Below are 14638 nucleotides of genomic sequence, written 5' to 3' on the forward strand. Positions count from 1 at the left end.
AGTCCGGCATCTCCTGGTGTAGGTGTCCTGAAGCGGGGGGAGAGCAATCCTGCAGCAGCGTTCTGCTGTACGGATCACTCTCTGGAGAGCTTTTTGGTCCTTCACACAGCTGTTCCCAAACCACGATGTCATGTTCTGTGTGAGGATGCTCTCCACAGCGCCTGTATAGAAAATCCTGAGGATCTTTGGAGAGACCCTGAACTTCCTCAGTTGTCGTAGGCGATACAGGCGCTGCCTAGCCTTTTTGGTCTGGACCTGAATGTGGGCAGCCCATGTCAGGTCTGAGGAGATGTGAACACCAAGATACTTGAAGGACTGCACCCTCTCCACTGGAGCTCCATTGATGATAATGGGCTTGTAGTCTCTGTGCTGACCCCTTCTGAAGTCCACCACCAGCTCCTTGGTCTTGCCGATGTTCAGCTGGAGGTGGTTGTCCTGGCACCATGATGCTAGATTCTTCACTTCATCCATGTAGGCCGCCTCATCGTTGTTGGAGATGGCACCCAACACCACTGTGTCGTCAGCAAACTTCACAATGGTATTGGAGCCATGGGTGGCCACACAGTCTGAAGTGTAGAGGGAGTAGAGCAGTGGTGAGAGGACACATCCCTGAGGTGCTCCTGTGTTGATGGTGATGCTGTTGGAGAAGCACCTGCCCACCCTCACCACCTGAGTTCTGCCAGTGAGGAAGTCCAACACCCATGCACACAGACGGCTGTTAAGTCCCAGATCCCTGAGCTTTGTGAACAGTCTGCAGGGCACTATTGTGTTAAACGCTGAACTGTAATCAACAAACAGCATTCGCACATAGTTACCCTGTTTCTTGTCCACGTGGCTGAGAGTGGTGTGTAGGACGTGGGCGATGGCATCCTCTGTGGATCTGTAGGCGAACTGCAGCGGATCTGTAGTGTCTGGGATGGAGGAGGAGATGATGTTCTTCAGCAGCCTCTCAAACACCTTCATTACTACCGAGGTCAGTGCAACTGGCCAGTAATCGTTCAGGGATGAGGGTTTGCCGTTCTTGGGCACAGGGATGATGGTGGATCTTTTGAAGCATGTGGGGACCACAGACTTCGCCAGGGACTCATTGAAGATGTAAGTGAACACACCTGCTAGCTGGTCAGCACAGCAGCGCAGCAGACGGCCGGTGATGCCGTCTGGCCCCGCCGCTTTCGTTGTGTTCACTCTCCTCAAAGCCGCTCGGACGTCATGCTCCGCGATGCTGGTCACCGGTCTCTCGCTGATGACGTCACTGTCCTCGGTAGTCAGGCGGTAGATAGCATTAGCCGCCTGGCTAACCTCGAAACGGGCGTAGAACTGATTCAGCTCGTTGGTGAATGCAGAGCCAGCATTGATCAGCGCAGTGTCCCTGGCTTTGTAGTCCGTAATGGTGCGTAGTCCGTGCCACATACTCCGTGTGTCCCCCTGGTGGAAGCGGGACTCCACACATTCCCGGTACCGGCGTTTGGCATCTCTCACCGCACGCCGTATGAGGCCGCTTTGTAGGCGCTCATATCGCCAGTGGCGAGACCCGCGTTGTAGGAGGCGGTCCTGGCGTTTACTGCAGTGCGGATCGATCTGTTCATCCACGGTTTCTGGTTTGGGAATGTGGTGACTCTCGCAGTGGGGATAATCTCCTCCGCTAGCATATTGACGAAGCATACTGCTATTACAAACAAAAAGTAAATCAGGCCTTCAAGCCCAGTTTTTGGTATTACCTATTCTGTATTTTGGGGCTAAACAGTAATCAGTAATCAGATACAGGGTACCTGCCAGCTAACGAAGAAGTCAAAACAGTAAGATAATGCCACCATCTGCTTCATTTCTTGTAACTATAACTTAGCCACAGTCCAAGTACAGTTGACATTGACTATACATAGCAAGGCTATTTCAGTTCACTAAAGGTAATCAGAGACATTTTTGAAGAAAGAAAAAGATTGACTGTGTTACTTCCTACTACTCAAAAACCACCAGATTTCAGTCAGGTTGCCAGAACCTTGGACCAGAAGTAGTACGATAACATAAGTATCCATAAAACATATTTCATCATCTCATCCAAGTCATTTATACTGACAGATTAAAGAGTTCAGACTGGCTCGTGATGTCATCAGTAAACGCTAAAGAAAAAGAGAAAAACAGTGTGTTACTTACGTAGTCAGCTACTTCCGTGCAACTGATATAAGATGCGATAAGCTGAACACAGCTTCAACCGTCTGTTTGTTGAAAAATAGTAACGGACCGCATTTTCTTGTTAGTAACTGTAACGGCATTGTAACGATAGGAATAGTAATTAGTTAGATTACTTGTTACTGAAAAAAGTAACGCCGTTATTCCCATCACTGTATATCAGTCATGTGTTGTGTTGGCGCAGTCCAGGGTCACAGGAAACACTTTCCACACTCCAACTGTAACCACTCAGTGCACCAACCTGTAGGGATGGGAATCGAGAACCGGTTTCCAGCAGTCCGTTGTTGATTCTTGCACTCTCACTACAATCAGCTGATTCATGGGTCAGAGCATTACTTTTATTTTTAATAGGAGAAATGATGAGAATGCAGTGGTAAAGTGGAGACAGCTCCAGGATAGAAACAGCTGCATCATACTGTTAACACAACTTTGGCTCTTAGCAAGCACCTGCACAGACAGCATGCTAACAACTCAAAGCACTTGCCTCATTCACACAAGAACTTTTTCTAAGTAAAGAATACATTTAAAAATATCCCACTCACTGATTGTTTTCCCCAACCTTATGTTCATCAGGATACACTGGCTGCCTGTCCGTCAGAGGATAGACTTTAAAGTTCTGATGCTGGTCTATGAAGCTCTGAATGGTTTAGGACCAAAATACATCAATGACCTCCTGACCCAGTATGAACCTTCCAGATCCCTCAGGTCATCTGGGTCCGGTCTTTTATCAGTTCCCAGAGTCAGAACCAGACACGGAGAAGCTGCATTCAGCTTTTATGCTCCTTATATCTAGAACAAACTCCCAGAAAGCCTCAGATCAGCTGAAACACTCAGTTTATTTAAATCCAGGTTGAAGACTCACCTGTTCTCAGCTGCATTTGAATAAAGCACCAAATCCACACTTTTAAGCTTAAATTTCAAAACTTACATTTAACTACTGATTTTATCTGTTTTGATTTTATATACTGTTTTGTTTGTTTGTTAATTAGTTTGTTTGCTTGTTTTAATCAATTTTAAATCATGCTTTTTATTTGTTTTTGTTTCTAATGTCTCTGTAAAGCACTTTGAATCACCTTGTTGTTGAATTGTGCTATACAAATAAACTTGCCTTGCCTAGATATTATATTATCATTACAAATATCAATATTGTGTAAGTGATTAAGGATCAGCTTACTGTCACAATCTGGTAGTAGGAACTCAAGCGCAGAGCGGTTTGACGTCTCCAAAAACAGTTTATTTACAGCACCAGTGCACGATATATACAGTGAAGGGAAATCCAAACTCCAGGGAATCACGGGGAAGCTCTCTCACACTCGCTCACGTCTTCTTGCCCAAACTCACCCACGTTCACACGGCAGGGAAGTCACAGGTCCGGGGAGGAAAGTCTGTAGCAGAAGAAAGGGAAGTCACTCACGAATCACAAAGCACAGGTTGACAGGAGCTGGGAGAATCACTAACGTCTGTAGTACAATTATCCAGCAACGAGAGGAACTGTGTTCCAGCCTCAAATAGTGCTCCTAGGTGATGACAGCTGATTGTTGTCAGGTGTGTGGGCCAGGGGCGGGAGCCCACAGTGAGCTCCTCTCTCCCAGGCAGAGAGGGAGAAAGAAAACCAAACAACACATGTAGCCTTGTGGGGCCGGCCAGGCAGGCACAGGGACCATGACACTTATATTCCCAGATCCATTTTTCAAAGCGTATCAGAAAATTCTCTACTCTCTGTCTGTCTCATCTCAGTGTGCATGCTAAATAGACAGGAGTTCAGTAATGGGCAGGCATGGACGCTGGGTTCCTCTTCATATTTGAACACTACTGAAGTGATGGTCTATTTTCACATGTTGGTGAGGTGCAACTCCCGAGTGTCTTAAGTTTCTTTTTTTAGGTGTTGTTTGTGTCACCTTTTTTAACTGAGTAGTCAAAAATCAGTCAGATCAACAGTAATCTGTCATCCAAGGTCAAGTAAAAACAAATTTGAGAATCTACTCATGTTGGGTTCAGTTAGGATTGTAAGAAGACTGGCAGTGGTAACTCAACTTAAAGAAGGAAAAACCCTCCACTCAGAATGAGACACTGACAACAACTTAAAGGGAAAAAAAAAGTGATTTGAGTGTATTCTACATTTAAATGGTCCAAAACATAGACATGAACAAAACATTTAAATAATTTCAAACATGTAATCTTCAACAATGTACAATATATCACTTAAAGTGTCCATAAATGTATTAGGTAGCTGTCCTTTCAGTTCAGTGCACTTAGTATCCAGTGTTCTTAGTAAATTATTTGGACTGTCTTTGGTCACGGGTTTGCTTTTTGATGCATCAGTTTTTGTGTTAAGTGGAATCAGATCTGTACGGTGGCCCTGAGAGGCCAAACGGACTGCAACTTCAGAAAACACTTGCAAAAAGAAAAATGCTGCAAAAAGGAAAATGCCTGCAAAAAGAAAAACGGTGCAAAAGCACACACAACACAACGGAAATGTTTCTGGGGAGACAATAACCCGACCGACCAGTTGCACGAACCAAAACATGCTAACAAGTGCACTGGGACTGGGAGACACTTCAAAGAAGTGGAAGCGGGGCGGCCAAAGAGTAAACTTTCAAAAGTAAGTTCTGAATATTATGTCACTTATTTATGTGCAAATGTTTAATTACAAAGAATATTAAAACATTACTGTTGGCCACATGCCGGCAAAGTTATGTGACATTAGCGATGTTTGTACTTTCAGTGTTTACTTTGTTTTAAAGCCTTTACTTTATACGCCATTCGATAGTTGACCTTAATCTTACAGAGAATGTGATGATTTTATGCGTAATTAAAGTCAGTCATATATCCACAAACACGACAAGCTGAAAGTCAGTGATGCTGCTCGGTTTGCAGTCCTGAATATCACGGCACAAGCAGGATTCACTGAATATATGTATAAAACAGTTGTCACAGTGTTAGCTTTATTACACTGATATTTTTTTGAGACATTCAGTGAGATTCTGGGTGTGCCATAATTGTACCGACACAAATGACAAGATATTATCTCATGTGCATGTGTGTCATAAACATTATTAAAATGTGTTTGTGTGACACCCTTAGAATAAACTTGCACTATCTCACTTGCCGGATATCTTTATTTTGTGGAGCACTTTGGTTCTCTTCTGGACTTTTATGTTTTTGTTTTTTTGATATTTATCATTTAGATTTTTGTTGATGTATTTGCTGATTTTGATTTTCTCATTACAGCCTCTACATTGCCCATTTTGAATCTTGTTCACTGTGAGTTTGTGTCTCACAGCTTACTTGTCTTCTGGGTTTTCTGTTTAACTTGGTTAATTATCAAGTCTTTGGTGTGTTGTCTGGGGTTTACTTCCCATTCCTGATTACTGTAATTATGTTCAGCTGTTTCTCATTCGTTTCTCTGTTCTGACTTCCGCAATTAGCTTTTAAGTACAAGTCTTTTTTTTTTTTTTATAAGTCCCCTTTTTGTTGTCCTGAGTGCATTGATTAATGGACTTTAGGTTGTTTTCTTTTTGTTTTTTTTTAATAAAAATTACTGCCTTTTGTTCTGTCTCCCTCCCACATCCGGTATTTGTGTCCAAGCAATCGAAAAAAAAAAATAAAGAATGTCAGCAAAGGTTCCAGTGATCAGTGCAGTGTTAAATAAATTTACAGTCAGTTTGATTAATCAAAGTTAGTTAAGCTTCAGCTCCTCATAACAAAATCAGTAGAAACAATAAAAACAGAAAAACACAGAACTGATTTAAAAATGATGCAAAGCTTTCCCTTTTGAATTAGATTTGACTGCATGTATCAGGTTTGCCAAATGGCAGCTAATAGGAGCTAATTGCAGGAGTTCCTGCTATTAGAGCCAGTGAGTTTAGGACAGTGTTTGTTTATAGTGCCAACAGTCCAAACAAAATGGGATTCCTCCCCAAACACACATTTTCCATTTCCTGAACACACAAGGGCTGTGTCCCAATTCAGGGTCTGCACGCTTGAAGTACGCACACTACGCGTACTACGTACGGTGCGTACTATAAGTACGAGAAGTGCGGAAGTGAGAGGCTTGTGAAATGGGACGGTATACGCTTAGTCGTGCTGCTCAGGTTGCCTAGCAACCATGATACTAACCGCGAGACACGTTACATACAGCATTGTTTGACAGAAATGAAGGAGAAAAATGTTTTGTTAGTCATTCATTTTTGTCATGACATCACTGTTGGCAGAGGTATGAAAATGCACAGGAAAATCCGACGTGCATGGCAAACTTCATCAACAGCATTTAGGGAGGAATAAACACACATCAGCCTTCGGCCATTTTTGATGAACGCATACGCCCCCTAGAGCGCGCTAACTTTATTAACAGCCACACAAATGTAAAGCACACATCAAACATAAATAAACCATTTGACTGTCTCCATAATTAAGAGCATTTTCTCTTCTTATTTCAACACCCTCACTTGCTCTCATATTATGATGCTCTTAAGTAAACAAAAAACAACAAACAAAAGGTTTCTTCCTCAGTACTGTATACATGTCCGTATACCACGTTAATGCCCAAACATAAACTTCTCAAACTTGAACAACTTAACTTTTGTTGCAGGCTTTGTCATTACATCTGCAACCATCTCTTCTGTTGTACAATAATCCAGAGTTATTTTTCCTGCACTCACAGTTGACCTCACAAAGTGGTACTTTATGTCAACATGTTTACATCTCTGTCTCGTCACAGGATTCTTCGCCAACGCAATTGCACCCTGATTATCTTCATGAACTTTTGGCGGTGCATATTTTTGTCCATCAATACCTTGTAACAGTTGCATTAGGTACAAAACTTCTTGTAGGGTCGCAGCTAAAGCCATGTACTCCGCTTCACAGGTAGATAATGCAACAGTAGGTTGTCTTTTGGTTTTCCATGAGATTAAAGGACCATCTACAGACAAGCTTATGCAATAACCAGTTGTACTTCGTCTGTCTGTTACATCAGCTGCCCAATCAGCATCGCTGTATGCCCACAACCTCAGTTCTTTGTTGTCACATTTCTCGATTGTCCCTTTCAGATACCTCAGTACATGTTTTACTGTAGTCCATTGGTCTTCAGTTGGCTCAGTAAAGTACTGTGAAAGTTTACTGACTATAAAACTCAAGTCTGGTCTTGTGCATGTAGCCAAATAGATCAGACTACCAACTGCCTCTCTGTACCTTTTGACATCACTCATCCTTTCTGCATTATCAGCATAGTTCAGTTTTTGCTCACAAGGTGTCTGTCTTTCTTTACAATCCTGCATGTTGAATCTTTCAAGTATTTTTTCCACATATTGTTTTTGTGACATTTTTACACAGTTATCACTCTGGTCAAAATCTATACCAATGAAATGTCTCAGTTTACCCAAATCCTTCATTTTGAATTTTGCTGCAAGCATTTTCTTCACAACAGTTAGTTCACTTTCATCACTAGCAGCAATGATCAGGTCATCTACCCATACAATCAGAATCACCTTCTTATTTTCTGTCATTTTTGTGTAAACACAATGGTCAGCGGGGTTTTGCACGAAGTTGTTCTCACTCAGATATTCATGCAACAACTTGTTCCAATTTCGGCCTGATTGTTTTAGCCCATATAGCGACTTTTTCAACTTGCACACCAGTTTTTCATTTGTGTCGGATTTTACCTCATAACCCTCAGGTTGTTCCATGAATACCTCACAATCTATTGGTGCATGAAGATAGGCAGCTTTAACATCCATCTGATGTAAAAGCATGTTTTCTTGTGCTGCCTTTTGCATCAACACTCTGATACTAGTCAGGTTAGCAGTAGGGGAAAATGTTTCTTCATAATCCACACCTATCCTCTGACTATATCCTTTAGCAACATAACGTGCCTTGTACTTCTCAGATCCATCAACATTGTTTTTGACTGCGTACACCCATCTACCCCCCACTGTCTTCTTACCCTCAGGCAAAGTGGTTAAGGTAAATGTGTCATTTTCTCTTAGTGATTGCATCTCTTCATCCATTGCACTGACCCATTTCTCTGAGTTAGATGAAGTTATTGCTTCCTTGAATGTTTGGGGAATGTTACACATTGCTCTGTAACAATAATCCATGTTTGTAAGTACTTGATCACAATCCTCCTTATCAGTAACATATTCACTTAAATACCCAGGCCTCTTTCTCACTCTGGAAGGATACCTTGCAGCCTCGCAGTAGAGTTCATTCTCCTGTGACTGGCTGCTCATCTCAGACATGCTTACTGGGATCTGTTCCTGAGTATCTGTGTGTTCTGTACTCACATCAGTCTGTTCTCTGGTCTTGGTGAACCTGTTTGGTGTCTCAAAGTCACCCTCATCATCTGGCACCTTGTCAGTCTGTGTTTGTCTCTCTACTCTTGTTTTAGTCTCAAACTTCACCAGTCTATGCTTCTGTACTTTCCCACTGTCTGGGTAGTAGACCATATAAGCTGGACTGTTCTTGTCATATCCAACAAAACTTCCTTTCTCACACCTTGAGTCTAGTTTTCTCTTGTTCTGCCTGTAGGCATAACACACTGACCCAAATGTCTGCATCCTGGAAAGGTTTGGCCTTCTTCCTGTCAGCATTAAATATGGTGTCTGCTCTGTGCGTCTGTTAAAACATCTATTCCTCACTACAGCTGCTGTTTGCACTGCGTAAGTCCACAACTCTTTAGGTAACTGTTTCTCTATTAACATACACCTGGCCATATCAAAAAGAATCCGAATCAGAATACTTTATTGATCCCTGGGGGAAATTAGAGTGCGCCAATTGCGTTCTGCAGTACCATTTTGGTGTGGTGAGTATGGTGCTGAGGTCTCATGCCTGATTCCATTTTTGCTAAGGAGTGCCTGATACTCATTTCCCATAAACTCTGTTCCATTGTCAGACCTGATACATTTAACTTGCCCATACGGGGCTGTATCAGCCAAAAACTTCTGTGTTGCTTTTGCTGTGTCACTCTTATTTTTCAGAAAATACACAAACACTGCACTGGAATAGTCATCAGTGAATGATAGTGCAAATCTATATCCGTCTCTGGACTCTGGGTCTACTGGACCAGCTAGATCTGTGTGTACCAGCTCTAAGGCGGTTTTGGCTCGTGCATCAGGGTCCCTGTTTCTAGTTTGAACAAACTTTCCCTGTGTGCACACTTCACAATGCAAGACAGATTTATCCGTTTTTCCTTTGATTGCCATACCATCAACAACACCCTGTAATTTCTGAATGTCATCATAATTACAGTGACCAAGAATTTCATGCCATGTTTGCATGTCATAGCAACCCTTACACTGGTCTTTACCTTCAGTGTTTACTGTTTGTAGGTAGTACAGTCTGTTGTACTCATATATTGGGAACCTTGTACCGTCTTTGTGTCGCAGGGTGTCTTTTCCTTGCTTGAAGATCATAGTTGCTCCATTTGAGGTAGCTGCTTTCACAGAGAAGATGTCTTGTGGATACGATGGGATGTACAGTGCCTGTTTCAAGGTTGTTTTGTGGCACTGCCCCCTGCTGTCCATCAAGCAAAACTCTGCCTCCCCTCTTTGCTCTGCAACTCCAGTGCACTTGGTGCCGTCAGCCAACTCTACGTAGTGTGACTTGGGCTGGAAACTGTCGTCGAATCTCCTGAACTTCGTTATATCTGTAACAATATGCGAAGTTGCCCCTGTGTCCACCATCAGACCCTTTTTGTTGATGCCATGCTCTGACTGGAACGCTGCACCCTCGCTGCTTACCCGGAATGCGTAGTCTTTGCTACCCGACTCCTCGGAAACTTTCCGTGCATTGTCTTGCCGCCGTTTCCGTCTGCATGTTGAGTCCCGATGGGTGGTGCTTTTACACTCGCTACACCACTGCTTGCGCTGACACGTCCTGGCTTTGTGTCCCTTTAGTCCGCATCTGAAACACACTATGTCTGCGTTGCCGGCCCCACGGTCATTCGATTTTTCAAACGTGGGATTGTCGCTCGGTCGTGCACGTGCTTTCATGATGTTGTCATCTGACGCTGCAGCGCGCATTTTCTCTGTGTCTTCAAAGCTTCGCAGTTTAGTTTTAAATTCAGCAAAAGTCACTTCAACTTCACTTTGTGTGACATGGATCGCAAACGGTTTGAACGATTCTGGCAGTCCCTTCAAAACCATTGCTACCAATAGCCCATCACTCAAAGTTTCACCAGCATTCCTCAGGGCTGTGATTATTGTCTCTGCTCGTATCACATACTCAGTCACACTCTCACTGCTGGACTTTTGTGTTTAAAACAAATTGCTAGTGATGGCCAAACGAAGCTTTCCGAAGCGTTGAAGCTTGTGTTAAAAAACGGTTCATTACTATAAGCTTTTCAATAGTCATCTCTGGTGACATCTAGTGGCCAAAAATATGAAGAGCAGCTTGAATGTACAACTTAGGATGAACTGCTTCATTATGATTGCACACTTTACAGAGCTGAATTGATATTCTGTTTGATATTATGTAACAGTTCCGTCTGATATCAGCCCGATATCAGACAGACCTCAGAACATGTATTTTTGGGTGAAAAAACTAAAGTTATGTCCATTTACCCAATTTCCTTCGGGGTCAACCTTCAGGATCAATAAAGTTTTATTGAATTGAATTGAATTAATAATAGATCATTTTGATGAGTAAGCCTTCCTTGTTTAAACATGTGCCATGGTGTGTGCTCCTTTTGCTTGTGACTTCTTGATGTTTTTTTACTAATAAAAAGAATACACTACATATAACAATCTTATAGGGAATATGCTTGTGCTGTGAGGTCCCTGCCTCTATGTGTTTATGTAATTAACCAGCGGACTGGTAGGTTTACATATAATATACTACTATAATTATAACTATATGTCTAGTGTATTTCTTATTTAAATTTTAGACCTGCGAGCAGAACTGCTGATGAACTGTTTTTTTATTTTAGAATAGGCAGAGCATCCTCCTTTCCTGGCTCCATGTCTCTAATTATGTCACACACTGGTTCAATCTCTCGCACAAAATCACCACCAAAACACCACAAATCCTGCCAATGATTCATTTCCTTATAAACCCTGAATCAGGTATTGAAGCAGTGATGTGCCGAATGAAGCTTGGAAGCTTGGGACGTCATTGATCACTTGACTCTGTTCAGACGAACCAAGCCTCGGCACAATGTTTCTGAAGCACTGTGCTGATTTTTTTTGTGGGGGGGGGGGGGCACATGCACCAGAGCTTCAATTTCAAACAGACCATCGTTACCATTGCAATAGCCACCGGCGCACAAGGACCTCAAATTAAAGCAAATGGTTCAAAAATAAAGAAACGGCTCAAGACCCAGTACTATTACTTTTTTATTCAATTAAATGATAAAATAGGTATTGCATACTTTGAAATGAGTCATTTTCCAAGAGAGAAACTTTGTGAACAGACTCTATCAAATACATTGGTACAGAAAACAAAAAATAAGACTTCTTGACCTTCCTCAGCTTACACTGTAAATGAAACAAAAAGAAGAAGAAGAAGAGGAGGAAGAAGGAGAGTGCAAAAATACTTAATATGGCATAAATGTGAATTTATACTGTCCATTTGTTCAATGTAGGTTTAGTGTTTTGTGGGGGTTGGAGCTTCCACTGTGTGACTGCAACTACAACCCTATTTTTACATACAAAACTTTTATTTTAACTGCTGTAATTGGAGATGGCCACTGGATGTCAGCAGAGAAGCAACTTTAAAAAAAATGGAAGATAAATGACAGAAAAACAGCGGACATTAAAAAATAATGACACTAACATCATTTTTGTCATGGTCTCATCCTCCATGTGTGGACCAGCCATCTGGAGGAGTGGTGGAGAACATTGTGCTGTCTGCAACATGATTCAGTGTGATCGGTTTGGTGGTGAGTCATGATGATCTGGGGAGGCATACCCATGGATGGACACACAGACTTTTACAGGCTAGGCAACGTCACCCTGACTGCAATTAGGTATTGTTTTGAAATCCATAGACCCTGACAGGCTTTACCCTGATAAATAAAGCATATATAAAATTCATTTTGCTAAAACCTGGTTGAAGCTTCTATACTGTGGCAGGAGTATTGTTTCTGTCTCAAAATGGCTTGATATAATTCATGAAAGATATTTCTGAGCTATGTTTGACAGATTATGCACCAACAAATAATATGCAACAGTTTAAATACCAGAAATCACTTTTGAAGGAAGATGAAGGAATTGATATAATTGTTTGGGCCCACACTCTCCTGACCTAAATCCACAGAGCACCTCAGGGACAACATGTTTCCATTCATCTGCACCAGGATGCACTTCAGTCTGTCCAGATCTGGGAGGAGATACCCAAGGAGACCGCCTGTTGTTTTATTAGGATCATGCTTCTATGCATACAAGCATGTGGAAGCCATACAAACTACTGAGCACCACTTTGAGTTGCTGCAATAGAGCTTCAGCAAAATGTGGCCTGTTTAAATACCAGACATCACTTTTGGCACATCGGGAGTATTTAAACTGCTGTAAATGACTTGCTGACCTATAATCTCTCAAACAAATCTTTCATGAATAACAAACCACTTTGAGCCAAAAATGACATTTCTATCACAAGGCAGACGTGGCAATCACTTTTTGACAAAATAAATTTTACATGTTCTTTAAAAAGACTTATTTACATAAAGGATTGTGTCTTTTTTTGAAGACAGAGCTGGTCAGAAGGATTTCAAACAAATATAATACTTATAAAATTATTATATATGGATATTTTCATAATAAGAAATGAAGGACTAAACAAAAAAGGAAGGAAGGTTTTAAGGACTGATTTACTGGAATAGTATACTTAACCTGGAGTTCATGTTCTGGTCCCAGAAGAGGTTTCTGCATAAATTCTTGTGATTTTGTTCAAAATTCCTTCATTACTCTGTTAACTTGCCCCAGCTGTGTCTCGGCAGTCCTCCTGTAGTTTAACCTTGACAATGTGAACATCTGCCTTTTTTCCAGAAAGGGTAACAGTCTTACTTGAATTAACAGTCACTAAAAACTGGGAATGTTTTGGTGTTTTTTGTTTTTTTGCCCCCATGTGGGTTCAGTTAAGAATACACCTTTATTCTCTTGGGCTGTGGGCTATGGGTTGGTAGATTTTTGGGCAGTTTTTTTTATTATTATTATTATTTGCAGATTAACTGTGAAACTAGACCATATTTCCAAAAGGAAAGAGCCACTGTATACAGTGATGGTGAGTGCAGCTTTTTACTTTTCACTGATTGTTACAGAACAAAATGCCACTCTGGTGCTACATTGAAACAGCAGTTCCTTGAAAGAGTTTCTGCATCTACAATCAACCCTCTAGGAGTTAAGTGAGGAATTCCTCTGGGATGGGGTGGATGGAGGGCTTATAACTTTGTTTAAAACCATCTAACTAGCACGCTGGGTGGGTCTTTGTTCAGATCTACAGTAATTGTGTAGTTAATGGATGGAAAGCAATTTGGCCTGATAAGAGAATCTCCCATCAACTCCATCCATTAAGAATCACTTGGGTGTTGTGTCATCTCTTCATTAAGATAAAACAGCATGTCTTATTTGTCCTGTAAGTTTCACAGCTAAGAATTATGAGATTTGTATGGGAAAGAATCTAAAATAAGAGTCATTGCAGTGATGAACATGTCAGCAACATGAGGGAAATAGATTCCTGGGACAGAGGGTGGGTGGATAGGCACAGTGGGATGCAAACTGGTGTTATTTCCAAAACAGCAAGACATTAACACTCACATTTACTCTCTCTCTCTCTCACTCACTCTCACACACACACACACACACACACACACACACACACACACACACACACACACACACACACACACACACACACAATACACACACAAACATTTTGGGATGCTTCAGCATGGCTCCCTTCCAGTCTCCATACCAGGTTTTAGCTGATTACCAGAAACAGGGGTCTCCACTGGGTGGAGATGTTTTTTCGAGGAAAAAACAAGGAAAACAAGACAAGAAAAGGCCGTCACGGATGTCTTTTTGGTACTAGAAACTAGATGAACTCTGCACACCTGAACATTTCTCTTACGTGAATATCTGCGGCCTCGACCCCTTTCATGTAAAACATGTGATATCTTGATAAAAGTTGTGAATGAACAGAATTTCACTACTGCCTTTTAATCACTGCCCAAGGGGGAATGTAAGACTGTGTCAGCAGAGGAGAGACTCAGCAGTGTTGTAAGATCGGGTGGGTTTCCGCCCAGTTAAGCGGTTCTAAAGATTTATCGTGCGGGTTAAAATTACGATACAACAACAATCCGGGTGTTTGGGATCATTTTGGCGGTTATTTCTTGCATGTAAATTTTATGGGTTAATTCGAAACAAGTACCATGAGTACAAACACACACGCGCGCTCACACACGCACGGCGGTGCAGTGGGACCTACCTACAGTTAAGGTGCTCACGGTGAATAAAGCGCA

The 14638-nt window shown here is 41.8% G+C and overlaps 1 protein-coding gene across 1 annotated transcript; it reads right to left on the reverse strand.

Annotated features, from left to right (window-relative positions):
• Positions 1 to 3271: 3271 nt before the first annotated feature.
• LOC120729745 lies at positions 3272 to 10430 on the reverse strand. The gene is made up of 2 exons (XM_040025592.1): positions 9491 to 10430; positions 3272 to 3572 (listed from the first exon to the last, which is right to left on the reverse strand). Exons 1-2 carry the CDS (start codon positions 10326 to 10328, stop codon positions 3535 to 3537), a joined length of 876 nt encoding a protein of 291 aa, XP_039881526.1. The 5' UTR covers positions 10329 to 10430; the 3' UTR covers positions 3272 to 3534.
• Positions 10431 to 14638: the final 4208 nt, after the last annotated feature.

This window comes from Simochromis diagramma, unplaced genomic scaffold, assembly GCF_900408965.1.
Source record: "Simochromis diagramma unplaced genomic scaffold, fSimDia1.1 OVJJ01000293.1, whole genome shotgun sequence".
NCBI classification, from domain to species: domain Eukaryota; kingdom Metazoa; phylum Chordata; class Actinopteri; order Cichliformes; family Cichlidae; genus Simochromis; species Simochromis diagramma.